Source organism: Mustela nivalis, assembly GCF_964662115.1.
Source record: "Mustela nivalis genome assembly, chromosome: 2".
Lineage (NCBI taxonomy): Eukaryota > Metazoa > Chordata > Mammalia > Carnivora > Mustelidae > Mustela > Mustela nivalis.
Window position 1 is genome coordinate 108,312,601 of NC_139021.1, and position 21,293 is coordinate 108,333,893.

At 52.5% G+C, this 21,293-nt stretch overlaps 2 protein-coding genes and 1 pseudogene across 3 annotated transcripts in view; 1 reads left to right on the forward strand and 2 right to left on the reverse strand.

Annotated features, from left to right (window-relative positions):
* The window catches only part of LOC309859805 (phosphatidylinositol 3,4,5-trisphosphate 3-phosphatase and dual-specificity protein phosphatase PTEN-like), a 199,697-nt pseudogene that overhangs the window by 10,932 nt on the left and 167,472 nt on the right, over positions 1-21,293 (forward strand). The gene's annotated exons all lie outside the window — the stretch shown is intronic.
* Positions 199-7,309, reverse strand: LOC309859814 (uncharacterized protein). Its single transcript, XM_082720922.1, has 5 exons — positions 7,130-7,309; positions 5,293-5,358; positions 3,500-3,585; positions 3,037-3,113; positions 199-1,829 (listed from the first exon to the last, which is right to left on the reverse strand). Exons 3-5 carry the CDS (start codon positions 3,520-3,522, stop codon positions 1,579-1,581), a joined length of 351 nt encoding a protein of 116 aa, XP_082577048.1. The 5' UTR covers positions 3,523-3,585; positions 5,293-5,358; positions 7,130-7,309; the 3' UTR covers positions 199-1,578.
* LOC309859813 (uncharacterized protein) lies at positions 13,185-17,776 on the reverse strand. The gene is made up of 4 exons (XM_082720921.1): positions 17,628-17,776; positions 15,575-15,709; positions 14,029-14,099; positions 13,185-13,561 (listed from the first exon to the last, which is right to left on the reverse strand). The coding sequence occupies exons 1-4, from the start codon at positions 17,653-17,655 to the stop codon at positions 13,433-13,435; spliced, it is 363 nt and encodes a 120-aa protein (XP_082577047.1). The 5' UTR covers positions 17,656-17,776; the 3' UTR covers positions 13,185-13,432.

Below are 21,293 nucleotides of genomic sequence, written 5' to 3' on the forward strand. Positions count from 1 at the left end.
ACGTCAACCACGTCGAGGACCGAAAGAGGGGCCATGTGAGGATTTGAGTGCAAGAATCACAGAAGGGTCCAGTCCTCGGAGGACACAGAATGTGCAGTGGGTGAGGTGGATGGAGTCGGAAGAGTTGACAGAAATGGGCCCAACGTGTTGCAGGGTTGTTTCCACAGGAGCCCTACAGGAGATAGGACTGATGTAGGAAAGAGGTTAGCATTCAAGGCCGATGGTCAAGAAAGAAGTCTTGAGACGGCTCTGCTGGCAGGAGGTGCTTTTTATTAAGGCACAGGGATACGACCCTTGGGTAGAAAGGGCTGCTTGCTGGGGTCGTGACAGGAGGCTGACTTTCTGGGATGGCATTGGAGGAGGTCAAGCAAAAGGGAGGTTTTGCAAGAATGTGGCAGGAGGGCAGAGGACACCGAGGATACAGTTGACTTTGCTCTTGTGAAGGGAAGGTGGTTTTTCCTGCTAGGAAGGCATGGATTGAAAGATGGTGCGGAGCTTCCTGGAGGAATGTTACCTTCCTCCTCTCACAGGTCCATCCCAGGGACTGCACGTTTGAAAAGAAACTCTGTCCTACGGACATTTCCTTCGGCCTCAGCCTCCCTCAGTGTCGTGGAGGTGAGGGAGATGTCAGGGCTTCAGGAAACGGAGATCCGGGCCTCTGGCAGGTCGCTAGGCTCTTGTTAAGCAGGCCTCTTCCTACAGAATCACGAGGACTTTTACAAACCGAGGGAGACTCCGGTCTTGCCGGGTTTTGAGCTCCATCTGTGGAGAATCTGTTTTTTCCTTTCCTCAGCTTGAGGGCAGTCAGAGCGCCTGAGGGATGTCCCCCGTATCACAGGTTGGGGGGCGGTGTGGTGTGCCAGCTCCTGCTTGGCGCTCAGCTAGCCTTCCCCTCCCTCTTCGTGTGCCCCTGACCAGTGCGGAGCCTTGCGTGGTTAAGGTTGTTGAAGGAGGACGGTCTCATCTTCTGTAGCTTCTTCCTGCTGAATAGGGGCGTAGAGCTGTCCCTCCGCGTGGGTCGTTCCTGGTCAGGTGGCAGAGGCCCAGCTGGGGGAGGCCTCTGCTGTCTGAGTTGTAAAAGGAAGAGGCCGCTGAGTGCAGGGGAGAGCCTCTCCTCCCTAAACCTCTTGCTGCTGCCAAACACACAGGTTGAGCGGGGCCCGTTTTGTGGGGCTGCTGCCAGTGTTGAGCCCAGCATTGGTCACGGTCCTGTGCGTCGAAGCGACGGGGGCGGTTCCGGTGCGGCCCCCTTGTGGAATCCAGCAGGGGTAGGGCTGCTGGCCCTCGAGTCGATCCCAGGGTGGTCAAGGGGCCCTGGCAGTGCCGCTTCGTCCTGCATGTGTCATGCTCTGCAGGGTTGTCGGGGACTGCAGGGGACAGCGGGAGGAGGAGCAGCCCCTGCAGCAGACAGGGGAGACAACGGGAAGGCTGCTGTCCCGCCCAGTCCCAGGTGGGCCCAGTCTCCCCACACAACGGACTGTTGTGGGCCCAGGTGGTTGCCTCGTGCTCCAAGTGTCCCGTCATCGGCAGGGCCCGGGCAGCCAACTCTGGGTGTGGTGGCCGACTCAGAGGGTCCTCTCATCTCGTCCTCGGGGCTCCAGTGCCGTCCTCTGGTGGGCTGCCCAGAAGTCTTCTCTTTGGCCTACGGAGGTCAGGCGTAAGAGAGCCGTTCCTGCAGGCGTGTTTCCCTGTACGTTCATGCCGAATCCTCCTCCGGGCCCAAATCGGAGCCGCAAGTGGGGCCCCAGGGCCGTCCTGGCTCCCTTTGTTGGAGCACCCTGGGAGCCTCTGGTGCCTCGGGGTGGTGGGCACACTGTCCTGTGGCGCAGCTGTGGAGACAACGGGTAGAGTGGTGTGAGATAGCGAGTGGCGTGTGGCCTGGGCCTTACCAGAGGCCTGTGGGGTTTTGCGGGACGTGTCTTCTGAGGTGTTGAGGTGGAGGTTTTCCTGCAGAACCCATGCATGACCTGAAGAAAGGGGAATTTCCTGTGGGCCCCCTGGGGCTGAATGAAGGCTACACTGCCAGGGTCCCTCAGGCCCCTTCCCTGAGCGTCCTCCTCCATGACGGCGGGGTCCTCCTCCTGCTGGGCTGTCCCTTCCCCAGCCTCTCTGAGAGCCCTGGACGTGCCCTTCTCTGTGGGGGGAGCCTTTGCCCACATGAGTGTTGCAGGTGGCATGGCAGAGACGACGTGCTCCCGACCCCCATGGGAAGTGAGTTCCCACAGTCCCCAGGCTGTGGGCAGGTGTTGGGCAAGGTGGGAGTAGGCAGGGTGGCCTTTCCCTGGTGGGTCTCCCCTGCCGACTGAGGGATCGAGGTGAGTCTCTAGAGTATGAAACTCACAAAGCAAAATGTGCCATGAGGGGACCCACTACCTCCCACGAGGCATCTTGGAGGCTCAGGGGACTGGAGGTGTTGGTTAGATCGTATGGGAGTGGCCGGCGGACATGACTCAGCTGGAGACCAGGCCCGACTCCCTGCCCACAGGGATGCAGCGCTGGGAGGGGTGAGCTGTCCTGCTCCTGTGAGCCCGGGGGCCTGTCTTGTTTGCTCATTTCTCACGTGCCTGAAGTGGGAGATGAGGCCACCCCACCACTGTCTCTTCGCGACTAGTGTCGTCTGGGAGCAAGCCGTCTGCTGGCTTTTGCAGGGTGGGAGGGCAAGGCTTGTGTCGTGCAGAGGGAGGGGCTCAATGGGGGGCGTGGAGCCCTTTGCCAGAAGGTCACTGTGCCTAGGCTGCCTGGGGTCCAGTCCCTCCAGGCAGCCAGGGCCCTCCCTCCAAGATCAGCAGCTCCTGGACGACAGCGCCCAACCACCACAGGGAGTCGCAGGGATCAGGTGGAGGTTCCCCGTGGGATGTTCTCAGGATCTCCTAGTGCCGCAGGGACTGGGATATCCCTCTCCTCTCCTCTTTGTGGTCAGAGGCTAGGGCAGCATCCCGGGTTTTGTGCTGTTTGCTGAGATACCCACAACAGGGACGGGGCAACGAGAGAAAAGATGTGTCCATGTTCACCGGCCCCTTTTCCTGCCCGACTCACCCCGTTCCCGGGTCCTCCTCTTCTTCTGCTTCCCTTGTCGTTTGCGCCAAGTCCACTGAAGGAAAGTTTGTTGAGAGCTAAGAGCAAGAGCAGAAGTGGGCATGAGCACAGACTCCCCGGCATCAGAGAACCAAGTGGGGACACCCAGGCCCAGCCTCCCTTCCCGAGGCCCCTCCAGCCGGGTGATCCGTGCCCTGCCGATTCCCAGCCCTCCTCCCTGCTCTGCTATCCGGGGCTGCTTCCCAGAGTCCGCGGTGAGGGGTCAGGGTGATGGTAGGAAAGGGGTGAGGAGGGCTTCCCAGGGATTTCATGCAGCAGTTCCCATGCAGAGCCCGAGTGCCTGCCAGAGACGAGGACCTCCGGGGTTGGCGTCCTCAAAGCAGGGAAAGGGGAAGAGCTGGGCGGAGGCACTTAGGGACAGAGGAGAGAGGAAGCCCAAGAGATGGAGGTGGAAGTGAATTACAGGCGCAGGGTGGCTCCTTCCATCGGAATCGCCTTCTGTGGAATCCTTCTTCGGGTTAGGGAGCAGTGAGGGTGCTGGGGTTGGCCCTGAGAGAGAACAAAGGGGAGTTAGTGCAGGTGACGACCCACGGCCTGCTGCTCTGGGGATGCTGGGCTCTGCCCTCAGTGGGGTGCGTCCCTAGCTCTGAGTCCTCCCTGGCCTTGGTTGTTTGATCTCCGCAGGGTACAGGGGGGTCTCTGGTTGCCCAACTGCTCTTCCCACCTCCGATTCTCTCCAAGACCCGGAAGCCTGGCTGTGTGATCCTTTCCCTCCTGGAGGCTGTCACTGTCCCTAAGACTGCCTCTGCGGGACTTTGTCTTCCTCTGTCCTTGTTCCTGTCCTTGCCTGCTCTCCTTCGTCTTCCTCCTCCACCTCCTCCCCTAGAGATGCTCCATGTCCTTCCCCCTGCCAAGCTCCACCAGTCCTATTGTTGTCCAGGAGGGGGCCACCAAGGAAAGAGAGGAGATATCCTGGGTCCCCTGGAATCAATCCCCCGATCCGTCTGTGCTGGGAGCAGCTGTCATGGGTCTGGGATTGCTGGGGAAGTGCCGGGAGAGATGGCCCACCACGTCCCCACAGCCCACGTCTGCCCAGGGACTGGGATGACCTTCCCAGGGACGTGTTTCAGGGAACGCAACACCCTCTGTTTCCTTAAGTGTTACAGAGGTTGAATGGAGACAGGAGCATGGGAAATTGTGCAGGCGCCCTCAGCTGTTCAGGGCTGGAAAACGTCCAGCGGTGTGGTTACTGAAACACGGGATTCCTGCCAGTGCTCCTGCTGAGGCTTGCCAGGAATGGACGGGGTCGGGGTGTGTGTAGGGCCCTGGGCAGGCCTGAGGAATGTTTGCCGTTTGGGCATGCCTAGGGAGTGGGGAGCATGGCCAGGGCTGTGGGCCAGCGAGGTGGGTTTGTGAGAGGAACCATGACTCCCTGGCCCTGCTCCCAAGAGGCTCTGTGCTATGCTTCGACGCCAGCTAGTGAGAGGTAGAGTGGACCCGGGGCAGCAAGTGTGTGAAGCAGGTCCAGCAGCCCCTTCACACAGGCCCGGGGGACCGTGGCCCATGACAGGGGTTCTCCAGGGCAGCTGCATGGGGCCATTCCCACCCTTGGGAACACGTCCCCAGGTCAGACTCGGCTGGGGTGTGAAGGCTGGCAGAAGCTCTGATTTACGGGAGCCTGTGTAGTGAACCCAGGGGAAGTACGCTTTCCCTTCTGCAGCTCTGGGCGTCCCCTTGAAGTACAGCAGCTTGGAGAGAACCAGGATGGTTTGGTAGTGGAGGTTATGAGGGAGAGAATTTAGACCTGTCTTATACCTCCTGGCTCAGACCAGAACGGAGTGTCGCGTAGTGTCTCTTGCCCAGGAGAGTGTGGTTGGGGCCGCCAAGTCCTGAGCATGACTAGGTCTGGGCCCATGCCAAGAATGATGCAGAATCTCTTGTGCACCATTCCTGAGAGGCCATGAGCAAAGAGGCCAAGCTTTGACGTGTGGCAGTGGCCAAGGGAGGCACGAGCCGCTTTGATGGGAAAGATCCTTCAAGGAGCCACGCAAGGAGTCGAGTGGTGATGACAAACCCAGCCTACCCTAAAGGCCCGTGGACACCTCGTCTGTTCTTTTCATCCTGAGAACGTGACATGAGCAAATCATGCCTGTGCCAGAGCATCGCTTTCCTTCGTGGTTTTTGACCCACCTTCTTCCTTCTCCAGAGCGGCAGGTGCAACCCCATGTTGTTCCCCTCCTCGGTGCCATTCCCTACCTGAAGAGATTTCGTCCTCACTGAAGGAGTAGTCCTCGATGCTCTCTATCAGTAGATCTGCAAGAACTGAAAGAGGAGAAATGCCGTTAGGAGAGAAACCGCCTCACCCCTTCATCCCAGGTGCGTTGAGATGTCTCTGGGCCGTGCAGCATCTGCCTGACCCTTCTGCAGTGCTCTCAGAGGTTCACGGGGCTGGCGGAGCCGGAGCCCTTGGAGGAGACAGGGATTGGAGTTTCATGCCTTCTAATGAGACCAGGACGCTGCAGCAGTCACCTCAGTGTCAGTTCTGCATGCCCATGACCGCTGTCCCCTCCCAGCGCAACCATCAGAAACTCCAGTCGTTATGGGACTCTTGACGTGTGGCTAGTGGGAGTGAGCAACTGGACATTTTTGTTCCCTTGATGATTTCTGTGTACTGCGCTGAGATAATAAATGACTGTGTATGATGGATCCTAGACAGACTCTTTCCTGGATCACTCAGCACTAGACACAAACCAGGAGCGAGAGAGGAGGCCTGCTCTCCTGTGTATTGCTCGGGCATCAGTGGCTGGCTTGACAGGGATGTTGATCAAGGGAAGACGTTCCTGGGCTCACACACACCCACCAGGTGCTGCTGGAGGTCTTTGGACCCGAAGAGATTAAGGTGAAGCCCCAGTTCCTAGAATAAATGGGGAGCGGATTCCGTGCAGCACTGATCTAAAGCATACAATGTGATGCTCTCGGGACAGAGGAGCTGCTAGAATAGATAAGGGAACCATAAAGGAACACAGCGAACCACGACGTTTCTGAATATGAAGAAGTCGGTGGTGGGTCTCTAGAAGCTGACCTTCCAATACCTTGGATGATTCCCCCGAGCCAACAGGAGGGTGCTGGCATACAAATAGGCAGGGGCACCTGGGAGCGGAAGAGAAATGCCCAAGGAAATGCGCTCATGTTGGCATCACGATGCTTCCCAAGAGGACCGCCCAGGAAAAGCATCCTCTTCTGAAACAGTGAACAGAGTGAAAAGGCAGCCCACAGATTGGAGACACCCTTGGCAATCCTTATTTCAGAAAAGGTGTGTTCACTGACAAAAAGGAAGAACAACAAAGAAAACCAACCAAACAAAAGAAGACCGGGATTTCACCAAATGAAAGAATCGAGAAAAAGACTGGAATAGTCTGTGCTGCAAAGGGAACGAATGACTCGGCCAGTCAGACAGACATCGTACGAAAAGATGCTCAACGTAAGGCATCGTGAGGGCAATGCGAATCCAAAGGATGCTGAGCTGTGGCATTGTCAGTTAGGGTGGCGAGGACCCAAACCAGGAATTCAAACCCAGGACCCATGTTGGAAGGAGGCAGAAAATTAGAGACTTTGTATGCAATTCATGGAATGCAGACTGGTGCAACTACCCTGGAAAAGCCCGTTGAGTGTCCTCGGAGAGCAGCGAAATGTACTCCCGTGGATTCCGCGCATGCGAGTGAGAAAAAGAGATGTTGGAAAATCAGATTCTGTTCCAATACATGTTTCTCATGAGAGAAAGTCTTGTTGTCTGCCAAAGAACCCTGAAACCCTGATTTGGCTCTGTTTCCATTCCCAGGCACTGAACTCCCTTGAGTTGTCTCTTGGCCCAAACCTTCCGAATCTAACAAGGCCCTCTTGCATGGACAGATGGCCAGCGAAATGGGTGATGATTGTTCTGTCACCCCTGTTGAGGTTTGAGGTTCTCTTTGGCCACCTTGCGATGCACAGAGCATCCTTCGTTCCTGCATAGAGGGGGCCCAGGTGCCCCCAGTGATGCTCAGTCCCCGAAGACCACCTCATTCCCCTTGGATAGGACACCTTTTGGACCCACCTCCAAGATCCCCAGCAAGGACCAGTGGTGGGTGTGGGATTTCCCTGGGAGAAGGCCAGTTGCATTCTCAGACACAGTATCTGCAGGGAAATGGTAGATCTCCATGGAGAAACACGGAGTGAATTGGCCCCATCTGTTCCCTGGCCACTACCCCTTTGTGCGGGTCATCCCCGAATGGGCTATTGTACGCGGCTGCACCGGAAGCCACCTGCAGAAGGGAGGAAGTGTGTCCCCGTACTCAGTGTTTTCGATGAGGTTGGGAAGACGCATCGTGGGGCCTCTGATGCAGAGATGTGTGTGTGTGAGTGCAGTGTCAAGAGGGAGGTGCTGTGACCATTCTTGCCCGAGGCCTAGCTTGGCGGGAGAGCTCCATGAACACTGACTCAGTAACAGGGATTGGAAAAGACACACTTGTGTCTTTGGGGCACAGTCTAGCCCTTCCTAGTTAGCGACGGGATTTGTTTTCTGTGGGAATTGATGTGTATTTGCAAGGAAAGAACACCTCTTTCAATTGTAGGTGTTGAAGAGTTTTCCCATGAATGGACGTTCATGACGTGACAGTGATGGGAAACATCCCTGAGAACGCGGACACCATTAATCGCCATTTTGAGAGGACCAGACACGTTCGAGAACACAGCATTCATCCACCTGACACACACACACCAACCCTGCGAATCACAGCACATGGATTCCCATGGAAACAGACCTTGTGCCCAGCACCCGATCCTACAGCACCTAAGAACAGCACGGTAGCTTCCAGGGCCAGGGTCACGAGGCCTCGGGTCTCGGTCCGGAACATGACCCTTAGTCTCGTTGCAACAGGATCTGGATTCTGGGTAGCTCTCAAGATGGAGCCTGCAAGGAGGCCCCACCTTGCCCATTGTCCAGGTTGCTCAAAAGCAATGAGTGACTCTAGAGGACAGCATACTTACCATGCTCCTTTTCCAGCAGGGCCACCTGTGATTTCAGAAAAGAAAACATGATGAACATCAAGTCCTGCTTCGTCCTGTGTGCACAGCTCTTTTGGTCTCTTGGTGATGGGCAGGGTCATGGGCAGTGATATGGAATCCACCTAGAGGTCGCATGCCCTGGGTCCATTGGTGGCACGGCAGTGTCAGTAGCACCCGTGAAAAAGCTAAGGACCCTGTGGACTGTAACCGAACCTGCTGTTTCCTTCAGGGTCTTTGAAATGGGGTGTCCCTGGCTAAGAGTCGCTCCCTCAAGTATCTCCTCACCAAGGACATTGTACGTGCTGAGGTGTTCGGATCTGATTGCGAGTATCAGGGACATAAGGGATGCTGTACCTCACCTGAAGGAAAGCTAACTTACCACCTTGGTGAAAAATTGGACCTCTCCTTCTGTGCTGTCCACGTCAAGGTCATCGAACAGACTGTCGAGGGGATCTAGGTGGATACACACAGAGAGTGTCGGGACCCTGGTGGGACTCTTCGGGAATCGCTCGGGGAGCTTTGCTTGGCGTGCACGTGTGGACAAGTGTGTGGAAGTGGGGAGCTCATCAGTATGGACTGAGCTGCAGTGGGCCCTTCCTGGATGGAGGATGAAAGGTCCTGGAGAGGAGCAGGGATGTGAATAGAAACTCTGGCTCCTGTTGGAGCTACAGGGCCTAGGTTGGCTGTGAAATAGTCCATCTCCAAGGCACACCTACTGCCTGCCCCCAAACCTGCACCACCTAAGAGCAGCGCAGTAGTTTCTGGGGACAGGGCCATGAGGCCATGGGTCTTTCCCCAGAAAATCCCTTTCTGTTACTCCGACCCTTCTTCTCAGTCCCGCCGGACCTGGAATCAGGGTGGCTCTCGCCGTGGAGCCTGTGAGGAAGCCCCGACCTTTGCCCTTTTCCAGGTTGTTGCAAACAAGTGAGTGACTCTAGAGTACAGAATACTTACCGCCATCCCCTTCCAGCAGGGACACCTGTGATTTCAGAAAAGAAAACAGTATGAACATCAAATCAGGCTTTGTCCTGTTTGCATGGCTCTTTTGTTCCCTGGGGGATGGGAGGAAGCCCGATGCGGAAGTGTGCTAGAGGCCCGTGAGCCACAAAGTGTGACAAGAGCAAAATGAGTCCTCTGCAGATGCACCCAGTCTTCCTAGAGGTCCCACGTTCCAGGTCCCACTGGACAAAATAGGTGGTAAGGAGGAATAGCTGCTACCCGTACCAAAGCTCCCTGCCCTCCAGATGGTAGGTGATCCTGCTGTGGTTGTCCCAGCCCCCCTGCAATGCCTTCGGGGTTAGGTAGCATTTGGTAACAGAGTCTCTCTCAAACTTCTCCCTACCCTGTCAATGTTGCATGCTGAGATTTTTTTATGTGACCTTGATTTAAAAAGCCAGAAGAGTTTTGTGTCTCCCCCAAAGAAAGGCCAGCGTACCACTTTGGTGTAAAACGGGGCGTCTTCCTCATTCTTTCCTGTTGAACGCTCACCCGCCTGTCCATCCAGCCAAGCTAGGGAGAGATCCACAGAATGGTCAGTCCACTGGTGGGGCTCGGCAGGAAGAGCTGAGGGAGTTTCGCTTGGGGTGGGCGTGCCCGGGAGTGTATGGCGTGGGTATGGACTGAGCAAGCTGCTGCTGCATCGAGAGAGGTCAGGGCAAGGAGCAGGAATGGAGGGAGAAATATTGACTCTGAACTTGAGCTACAGGGAGTGGAATCAGGGTGACCTCTTCAAGCAGACATGTTCCATACTGACAGGCAAGTTCCTCCAACCAGTGCCTGTGTCATGGTCAAGGTCAAGACCTTTTCTTGGCCGCTCCCACCTATCTCTCACCTCTACTAGGAGATTGTATTTCTGCAGAAGAACACTGTGTGGCAGGGTTGCATTCAATGCAAGCACAAGTACCCTAGAGGTTTCTATTTGTCCCTGAGTCATGCAGGGTCAGGAAAACCAAAGACCCAGGATTTCTATGTACTGACATCTGACCATTCCAACAGAGTCCCCATCCACAAAGTGCTGATTCTTCCCAGTCTTTCCTTTCCTGTGGCATGTGGGTGTGTCCTTGGAGTCCGCGGGACCCAGTATCCCAGGACCCAGCTCCCCCAGTCAGGATCCGGCAAGTTCACGAGAGAGCAGAGGCCAGGCGAGAGGGGCACTCTCTAACCTGGCCATGTAGCAGATTGTCAGGAAGTCGGATCGGGCCCCGAGCTAATGATGAAGCTTTCCTGGCCATTGCCATTTGCCAGTGAGCTTTCCCTCTATGTGCATTCAAGATGGGAGCGTTTTTGTAAGGCTGGTGGTGATGTTTGGGTCGACTAAAGTAGCTTCTGATTCCTTTGTGTTTTGACCCTGTCTGAGAAACGTCCTGAGCTAGGACAGATGTGGGCCCCTTCCTTTCTCCCCGTCCCTGTCTGAGGAGACGGAATCCCGAGCAACCCTCCAGGTGGAGCTGTGGTCAGCGAGGAATGTGGTGTCCTAGCGGGGTGTGTGCAGCAGGAATGAAGGAGGTTTGGCTTTGAAACTTTGACCCGTGCCCTCAAGTCCATTCAGTGGGAGATGTCTTCTGGTGAAACGCACGCAGTCCACACACCCACATGCCCGGTCCCGTCACTTCGACCCACGCGAAAGCGAGCCCCAACCCTCCAACGCACCAAGCACACCGCCCGAATGACCTACTGGTTTGCAGGGACTGTAGCACAGGGTCCTGGGTTTCTGCAGGACACTCCGTTTGTTCAGTCCACCCCAGCCTCTGTTCCCGGGAGGAACTCAGAAGGGGGGAAGCTCTCCAGACCAAAGGAGGAGAGAAAACCCTACCTTGTTGAGTTAGATCTGTCCCCCTAAGGGGAGTGATGGGGGTATAAGCATATGGGGTGTATCCAGTCGCCGCCTCCTGCAGTTGGAGAAAGGGAAACCCAGTGAGGATCCCCGCACCCTGTGCACACCGTGTGCACACATCTCTGTGCCCTTGCTGTGTGTCGTAAGCAAGCTAGATGGGATGCGGTCATTGAGTCTATGATCCAGAGGAGGAGGAAATGACCTCCCGAAAATGACCCCCTTGTCCTTGGCTCCAGCATGTTATGTCAGAATTCCCCCATCCATTTTCGTCAGCAACTCATTCCAAAGCCATTTCCCATAGACAGAACGACCTGGTGGAAAATGCTCACGACCATCCATTGCCTAAGCAATGGTGGTGCCGGTCTCAATCTGCTGTCCGTTAATGGTATAAACTCACGGCAGGCTCTCAGCACCAAGGACATGGTCTCTCCCCTCTGGCATGTCCATGCTCAGACACTTTCATGGAAAGAGAAATCAAACACTGGCTGTCCCTCAGAAGCACAAAATGACTTTAGCGAGGTGACTGAGCGGCTCAGACATTGAAGCTTCTGCCTTCAGCTCAGGACCTGATCCTAGGATCCTGGGATGGAGGCCCACATTGGGCACCCTGCTCGAAAGGGGAGCCTGCTTCTTCCTCTCCCTCTGCTACTCCCCCTGCTTGCGCTCTCTTGCGCTCTCTATCTGTCTCTCTCTCCCCTTCTCTGTCTTTCTGTCTTTCAAATAAACAAAATCTTGAACAATGAGTTTACCTGAGGGAGAGTCAGAGTTTTCTCCTCGGCCCTCAAAGTGGGTAGTAGCTCTTCCATCAGGGCATCGTGGAGAGCTAGGAGGATACAGAGGCACCGTGAGGACACTGGTGAGACTGCTCAGGAAGTAGGAAGTAGGCGGGGAGTTTGGATGGATGAGGACAGGAGGGGAGTGTGCACGTGTGGGGGCTCGTAGGAGGTACAGGCCGCACTGCTGCCAGGCCTTGTCCTGGTGCAGAGGGGAAGGGACGGGAGAGGAGCAGGGAGTAAACGCGAAGAGGGTTCTTGTCTTTCTAGCTAAAGTGAGCCCGATCAAAGCCAAATAGCCAGTCCAGGACATGGGAAGCCTAACCTGGCTTCTGTGTGAAGACCGAGTCCCATAACCTCTCCTGACTGACGTGCCACTAAGGTGTCCCACGCTGCTGCTTTGGACATCAGCTCTGGGCCCAAGATCCCCACCTGCTGCGACTATATGCATCACGTCTGTGTAAGATCTTGCACAGCATAAAAAGCAGCCTTGCTTGCCAGGCTGCATTCAACCCTCAGGAAAGGAGCCTAGTAGTTTGCTTCACTCATCCTTTGTCTTCAGAAAATGCCATGTGCAACACTTGAGAGCACGGACATCGTAGCTTCCGTAAACAGCCGGCACCGTCGATGAGTGTGATAGATTCCTTCCACTGTTCTTGAGCTGTCCCGTGTGTGTGTGTGTGTGTGTGTGTGTGTGTGTGTGTGTGTTTCCCCTGAAGACAGTGGCTGTCTGAACCCTCCCAGGTGTTCTGACCAGTGGGAAGTTGCTTACACAGAGGAGTCTGGGAGTGTGTGCTGATCGGCTGTAGGCCTGCTTTGCAGGAGATTTGCTCCGGGGATGTGGGTCCAAAGCTTCCACCCAAGCTTCACCTTGATTTCCTATTGGCCAGTGGTGTTTGAGTGTGTGCTTAGAGAATTTGAACGTTCCTGAGGCTTAGGGAAATCTTATCAAGTACAGTCAGTTCCCTCCGTGATGCTTTTCTGCCATTGGTCGGTCGTGTGTACACACTGAGACCGGCTATGACCGATGTTGCCCTGTTCTGTCCTCCACGGGTCCACATGCTTTCCAGCCATGTGGGCTTGAGCATGAGGATGTGGCTTTTCTCTGTGCACTTGACTCCAGGGACCAGCCTGTAATCTTTAAGGTGGGCTTCTAAGCTTGCCCTGGCTTCTGTGTCCATGGAAGCCACTGTGTCATGTTGGGTCCTGTCGGGGACCATCATAGAATCTAGGTATTTGGCTGTGTGCACAGATGCTGATGGCCCTTTGCTAGCTAGCACCCATGGTACATCATGACGCCCTGGCTGAGGGACTAACACAGGTGGGTAGGCCAGAGCAACTTTCAGATTGGAACCTGAGCTCCAATCTTGGCTTTCCAAGTAGGAGGTCAAGGGTTTGGACCCTTCATCTCCGCACCATGCCCGTCCCAGGAAATCAGAGGGAAATGTCCTCCAGGTACAGCTGTGGGGAGTAGGGGAAGAAGTATGTAAAGTGTGCCAGGGTGATGAGAGTATTTTGGAAGAGGGACACTGTGATTGTGATGGAAGTGTGAGAAAGATCTCCTGGTAAAGGCACACAATCATGTTCACAAGCATAACGCATGGGGACACACACACACACACACCCACGCACACACCCACGCACACAGGGCCTTCATCCCACGTGCACACAGATCACCCCTTCCCTATGTACGAGTTCTTCCAGGCCCTGTTTGACGTGGTGACCGTGCCTCACCGGACAGTCTCGGTCAGTATCCCCCAACCCCCGTTCCTTGTTGGAACCCAGAATCAGGGGGCAGGCTTCTTTGTACTCTAGATTTCCTCCCAGAGCCCGATGGTCTTAAATACGTACAGCTGTCCTTGCTCCCAGCGTCTACCTGCGATTGGGGAAAAGGAAACACAGTGAGGATCCCAGCATCCTGTCCTCTGTTGGGCCAGCTCTTTGGTTTGGGGAGGACTTCAGGCAGTTAATTGGATGAGGTCCCGTGGTTGAGTCCATGTCCTCCCACCTGAGTTCAAGAGGACCATTTGAATGATGCTGGAGCATCATTCAATCTCCGAAGTCCATTCTGATCAACAGGCAGAACGTTCTCTTTCAAGGAGAAACCTTTTCTGCTGAAGAAGGTGTTTGATCCCATGGAGTTTGTAACTGAGGCTGTCCTGTGTCCTCACCCTTTTTGGGTCCACTGTGTGTAAGAGGTCAGACCCAGCATTCCTCCATGAGGGGAGACTGCTGCCCCCTTCCCCTGGGAGGTAAAGTGCCAGATGTTCATCAAACTCCACTGATGGAAGAAATCAAGGAAGCACCATTTCTGTCTCTGAGAAATCAGAGAGGCGAGCTTACCTCAGGGAGAGTTGGGGGACCTACCTTTGTCCAGCTCCTAGGAAGGTCCTTGGACTGGTCCTCCACAGGGTCTAGGAGAACAGAGAGGAGCTGTCAGGACATTGGCTGCGCTACTCAGGAATGAATTGGGGAGTTAAGTCTGCTGGATGTGGATGCGGGGCCAGAGGGAATGGACGTGAAGGGTGACCAAGCAAGGCCTGACTTGCCAGTGGGCCAACAGTGGTGGACACAGAAACACAGAGGAGGGGAGCAGGATGGAATAGGGAAATGGGGCCTTGGCTTTCTAATGGAGGGGATGTCATCAGTGGGAACTCTCAGCGTCTGTCTGGGAAACACTCAAGGCACCCTGGGTTTCAGGGCGCAGTCCCCTGAGCCCTCCTGCCCACTGTGAAGCCAAGCCAGCTTGCCACTTCTTCAGCTGGTCATGGGGCCTGTTCAGCTGTCTCCCCTGCACCTCTGCTGTGTGACCCTATCGTTCCTCTATCGTGCCTTGGAGTAGTGGGTTTTTCGGTGATGGAATCTAAGTACTGGGGACGGGTTGTATTTGTTCGTATGTGTCCATTCAGTGACACTGCTGACATCCGTGATGCTTTGTAGACCGCACTGCCATCTACGGGGAAAACGTTGCCATCCTATCTCATGGCACCTCTGTACCCGTGACGACATGACCGTCCCACCCCGTTTCCTCCCTGCACCATCCCTTCCACTTTCTGGGTCTACGAATGTCCCTACTGGAGTGTCCTCAAAGCCTGGGATCGTGTAATGTACCTCTTTCCTTGTGTGCTTGCTTTCAAAATGTGTGTTAAGTTTCCAGGTTCTATCTGTTTCGTAAAATATTGGAAACCTTAGTTTCTTCTTACGCCTGAATTGCACTCTATGATGTGTATGGATGCCACTGAATGTGTTCTTTCCTCCCGTGATGGATTTGGGGGCAGTGCCTCTCTGGGGCTATTGGGAACCCAACTGTGTGAGACATTAGTGCGCAGATTTCTGTGTTTCCAGAATGAGAAGACGTCACCGAATGCATTGGCCCCATTTGTAGAACGGTAACCACGTGGAATGTATTGGGTACTTGAGTTCCCCAAATGTGGTGAGGTTGTTCTGTTCCTTTGAAGATACGTAGCACACCCATGTAAGATGTGGCTAATGGGCGGAAGTGAAGGGGGGACATCGTGAAACCTGTCGTATTCTGTTCCATTTTTCTGTTCAGCGTTCCTGGCAAAAAACAGTCTCTTCCTTCCTACACATCTAAGAACCATGTTTCCTGGGGAGACCTATAGGGACCTGTGTGTTCCAGAAAGACCTAAGATCCATCCCTTCAGCTAGTAGACACTTTTTTCCTGTGCCCCTTGGATCCAGTTGGAATGAGGATCTCATCGTGACTTGTGGACTTAAAAGGGGAGGGATGGACGGCATAGAGGGAAATGGCTACCAGTGAAATCAGAGAACAATGTGTCTCAGCAGTTTTAAAAGCTTCGGTTATGTCTGTGCTAGTGAACGACAGAATGTGTCTCCAATCGCCGTAATGAGTCAATCCCCAAGGTACCTTCCTCGGGGTCCTCAATGGTGAAGACCTCATTGTGGAGGGAGAACCGGACTCTCTTCTTGTGGTGGTGTCGTGGAGGGGGTGGCGTGGGTGGGGGCGTCTCCACATCCTCCAGGAGACACTCCCCACAGATTTCTGGGAGACACACAGAAATAGAGAACAGTGTCGGCACCTTGTCGTCAGGAGCCCACAGGGGGATTGGAAGTCCTTTCCTTCTAGTTCATCCGTCTCCTGCCCCTACTCGCCAGCTGCCCAGCAGGCATTCCTCCCTCCAGGTGGGACTTAGGAAGGAGTCACCATGTACTGTGCTCTGAATTCCGCCCCCTCCCACACCCACAGGTTCCTTGGGCAACGGCTTGTATGGAGCAGAGACAGGACAGAAAAGCATGCTACAGAGCGCCATGAGCATGCGTGATAGCCTCGGTCACATCCACTGAGCAGCCACACCTACCTGAGAGTGTTCCCCAGAACCCTCTGTGCCCTGTTTCCCTGCCCTCGGGCCTAGACGTTAGTGTGCCACCACGGTGTCCCAAGTGATTGAGTCCAAGGAGTGCCTGGGACCTAGGGGAGGACTGGATGCTTCCCAGCCGTTCGGCAGGTGTTGAGGAAGGGACCACCTAGGGACTCAGCTAGACAGCTGGCTGTGGGTGAAGCCACAGTGGAGGATAGTGGAGGGCCCTGAAATATAGGGTGCCGAAGGGACCGTCCAGAGTTGCCACCCTAATGAAGGATGGATCTGGGACAGGAAAGTCGTCGTTTCCCTGTGGCCGGAGATCCCTGAGCCCCTGATACCAACCCACGGCCCCTGCTAAAAGGTCCTGAAGCCCTGAACCAAGAGCTGCCCTCACAGTCTCAAATCCCTCTGTGCCAGGGTTTCTGTAGGGGAGAGCCAGGGCCACGAGACCAGCCTCAGTGCTGACTCACTTCTGTGTTTGGTGCCCTGACATCAACTAAGTGGTGGTTTCTGCCCAGCGGGGCTCTAGTGAAGGACCAGGAACGGGTAGCTTGAGCCACGTTCCCTCACCTCTCTGCAAGGTCAGCCCAGTCGCCCAAGGCCGTCCTGAAGGCCAGTTGAAGCCCAGGCTCCTGGGGTTCTGCTTGGCTCCCAAGCTGATTCAAACTCCCAACAGTCGCATAGGACCTGGCCAAGAACTTGCTTGCTTTGAGCTCGCCAGTCCCGAGGAGCAGTTGATGGTACAAATAGACATGTAGGTGGCCATGTGGGCTGGGAGTGGTTGGTTTCAGGAAGGAGACGGATGATGCTGAGTGGCCCACTCTTGCCGTGCGGACTGCTCTGAGGAGGCTGGATGGAAGTGAGGCTACCCTGGCTGGCGTGAGTCCCTCCCTACTCTCTCATTCTTCGCCAGCATCCCCTATCTACTCTCAGGTCTCTTGATCCCCTCTGGAGACTGTAGGTTTAGCAGACAGTCTCCTGTCTCCCTCCCTAGGCCGGGCCTGGAGAACCCAGCCCAGCAGTACCTTTGAGAGCAGCAGACAGTCCACTGTGCAGCTGCCGTGTGTTCTGTCCACCCACCCGGTGGCACAGCCCATTCTCATGCACTCCCAGGCATCAAGCAGACGGCCCGGGAAACCCTGCACATCAACCCATGAGACCACCCCGCTATCCTCCAGTGTCTCTCCTAAGAACAGCTGCATTTCGACCTCTGACCTTTCCTCTCCGATTTTGTCATGTCCATCGGGAAGAGGAGACCGGCAATTCGTTCCCCTCAAATGTGGTGCCTGGGTCGCACCAAGATTCTCCTGATGCAGGGACAGCAGTGTGGCATGTGACCTGTGTGTTGTCCCTGTAGGACTGTGTCCGAAATGGGCATTCAAAAAGAGTACGGTTTTCTGAACATCAAAGTGCTTTAAGGAAGGCAGCTTCCCCACGAAATCCCAATGAAATCACCCAGACAAACGAACAAACACAGGCATCCAACCGGGAGGGGGAATCAGAGGGTGGAGAGGAAAAGCCAAAGAGAAGAAGCTGATCTCTGTGAAAGGGAGGCAGCCAGCTCCAGAGAAGAGAATTGAAAAATCGATAGGCACCTACCTATACAACAGCAGTTAAGGTTCCCCATCGTGGGGACTGTTAGTCCTGTTCACCCAACCGCCAGGGGCTCGGCTCACAGAGTGACAGTTGAAATGGAACGTTGGATGCGTGTCATCAGGTCACCGTGGCGATGGCTCATGACAGAACTCTGAGGGTGTCATGGAGGGAAAGGGGTGGGAAGGGGGTCGATGGATGATGGGCAATTAAGGCACTTGTTGTGGTCAGCTCTGAGTGGTGGAGAGAAGTGATGAGTCCCTGAGTTGTACTGCAGAATGCAATACTGCGCTGTACATTAACTACCTGCATTTTTGGACATTAAAAAAAGGATACTCCTGAGGGCACCTAGGAGACTGAAATGTTCATTTTCCTATCTGCTACTCTGGAAAACTCCTATTTATACGAGATTGTTTCACAAAGTTTCTCCAGGAGTTCTTGGGTGGCTCGGTGGGTTAAGTATTGGCCATCGGCTCAGGTCCTGCTCTTGGAGTCCGGGATCAATCCTAGCATCAGGCTCCCTGCTCATATGGCTCATATGTATAGATGAGAATGAGTTAGGAGTAGGTTAACTAAGTTTCTTAGGCATTAATGCTGCAATCAAGGTGTTGCTTGGGACTCCTTATCTAAGGCTTGGTTGGGTTCCCATCTGTACATATGTGGCAGAATTTATTTCTGGACAGCCGTAGGAGTCACAGTAGCTTGTTTCTTCTTTGAGGTCAGAAGAAGAGTCTCTGATATCTTACGTTCCTTAAAAGACTCACATGTGGGACGCCTGGGTGGCTCAGTTGGTTAAGTGTCTGCCTTTGGCTCAGGTCATAATCCCGGGGTCCTGAGATCAAGTCCCATGTTGGGCTCCTTGCCCCTCACCCTGCTCGTGTGCTCATGCGCTCTCTTTCTCTCTCTCTCTCTCTCTCAAATAAATAAATAAAATATTTAAGATAAATTAATAAAAGACTCACATGATTAGGTCAGGCCCACCCAAGTAACTCTTCCTTTTAGACCAAAGTCAACTGATTAAAGGATTTCATTTATACTTGCAAAATCTGTTTTGTCATAGAATGTATCACAATCACAGGGACTTAAGTCTCTTCCATTTAAGAGGAGTTTATGTCACGTTGTTGGATCCATTGCAGGTCATCATCTTAGATTCTGCCTGTATAATTAGTGTGAGTTTATCCATTCTGTTTTTCAAGGTAGTTTTGGTTATTCTTGGCCATTCAAGTTTCTATGTAAGTCTGAGAGTAAAGTTATCAGTTTCCACAAAAATATCTGCTAAGATTTTAATTCTGATTGTCTTGAATCTATAGGCCAATTTGTGGAGAAATGAGATATTTTTGTAATATTAAGTTGTCCAAGCCATGAATATAGTATATTCATTTACTTAGGTATTCTTTGTTTTTTGTTTTCTCAATAATACCTTATACATTTCTGGAAAATAGTCTTGTTTTTCCTAGTAATCAATTTTTAGTGTATGACATGAACATTGATTAGCTGTTTGTTTTGATAACCTGGGAATGATATGTCTCTCTTTCTTCTTGCTATATTTTCCACAGTGGTCATTTTATAAATGGGTGGTATAAAAGCTATGAACTTTATAAGATAGTCAGTTCAGTTATGGCAAGAAAATACTTGGGTATCTCCCTAGATTTATTGTAATCCATAAAAAGAAGAATGAAGAAATCTGGTATACAGTGAAATGGATATACACACTAATGTGCTGTAATTATGTAATACGATAAATACAGCTACATTGGCAATCGTTACAGTATATAAGCCTATCAGAGTTATACAATGCTACATGCCAAATATATTCATCTGAAAAAATAAAAGTGACTTAGGAAAAATAACAATAATGGAATTTAATATATAAATTGACATTGTAAGTTTACTGTTTATAAAAAAGGGTTTCCTTAAAAAAAAAAAAAAAAAGAAAGAAAGAAAAAGGTTTTCTACATGGAACAGTAACCAAACATTTTGGACACCCCGTCCTACAGGAGTTATGTTCAGAATTATTAAATAGCATTTTCCCTGAAGACGACTGTAGCTCTCTATGTGAACATAGTCCCAGCAGTCCTTTCCTGTGTGTTCACTGACTCCTTTAACTACATTTTAAAAAGATTTTTATTCCTTTGACAGAGAGAGAGAACACATACACACAGGGGGAGAGGAAGAAGCAGACTCCCCACTGAGCAGGGAGCCTGACATGGGGCTCGACCCCACGACCCTGAAATCATGACCGGAGCCAAAGGCAAACACTTAACCAACTGGTGCCCCTTAACTCCATATTTTAGAAGTGTGCATAGTTATGCTCTTGGCCCAGGCTCATGAATGATACTATGTTATCAGTGAAACCTGCCCTAATAGCAGGAATAGAACTTTTCTCCCTTCTGTAATCTCACTCTACTTTGCACCTGTTTTACTGTAGTAGGATTTCATGCTACATGGTAGTTGGATGCTTCATGCTTGTGTCTGTCAGATTATATGCTCCTTGAGAACAGTGATATGGTTTTATTGGTTTTCAGATTCTCAAGGTAGCAGAGTTCTTTATGGCATGTAGGCACATGGGATGGGATGCCGGTAATTTATCACACTGGTGAGGAATGTCTGCCATGCTTTCTCCTCCAACCAAGTACAAAGGTAGGCACGCCAGAACACATCTTCTGATTGTGAATAGTGAACTCCGTAACAGTTCTTCCGACAGCTTTTCCATGTCTTCCCATTGTGATTACTTAAATTTGAACACAAATGTGCTGTTTCAGGGATCCTTATCATTTGCGGATGTGACTGTGGGCTTTAACCCAGGAGGAGTGGCAGCATCTGGACCCTGCTCAGAGGACCCTGTACAGGGAGGTGATGCTGGAGAACTATAGCCACCTTGTCTCAGTGGGTAAGGATTGTTTCTCGTGTAGACTCCTAGTACGCACTTTCATTCTTGGTTTGACACCTGTAGAAGCTTTGTTGAGTTTAATGATATTTAAGTTTGAGATTCCAAGTATTAAGCAGAAGGATTGTTGAATCACTGTAAAGAATGAAGTGTTGTAATTGGCCCCTGAAGCTTCATCTTCTGTCTTCTTCAAGGGCCCTGAAGCCCATGAGCCTCGCCGAATTCCCATGTCATTTCCCAATTACAGCGTGTTGCATCCCTAAACCAGAAGTGATCCTGAAGTTTGAGCAAGGAGAGCAGCCATGGATGCTAGAGGAAGAGTCCCCAAGTCAGAGCTACCCAGGTGAGTTAGTATGTATTAAACAGATGGACACTAGGTGACATGGTATGAATTGTTTTTATTCTCAGGTACTTGCTTATATGTTCGTTTTCACATTTAACAAATACTGAGTACCTGCTGTGCCTCACTCAAGTTTTAGGTGCTGAAACACATGATCAAACTGAATTTGTTCCTGACCTCATGGAGCTTACATTTTGATAGGGAAAGAAAAGAAATAAACACACATACACATACTATACACATAATATGTCATAATTTACATAATACGTACACACATACACATACTATATACATAGTATGTCAACAAAATAGCAAGGAAGTTATAAATTGAAATAATGAAATGTAATACTTGAGAAAAGGAAGGCATTCAGGAAGGCATTTGGATGATATCAACTTGAATGAAATGATTATAAAATGCACAGGTTTACATGGGAATAAGCATTTG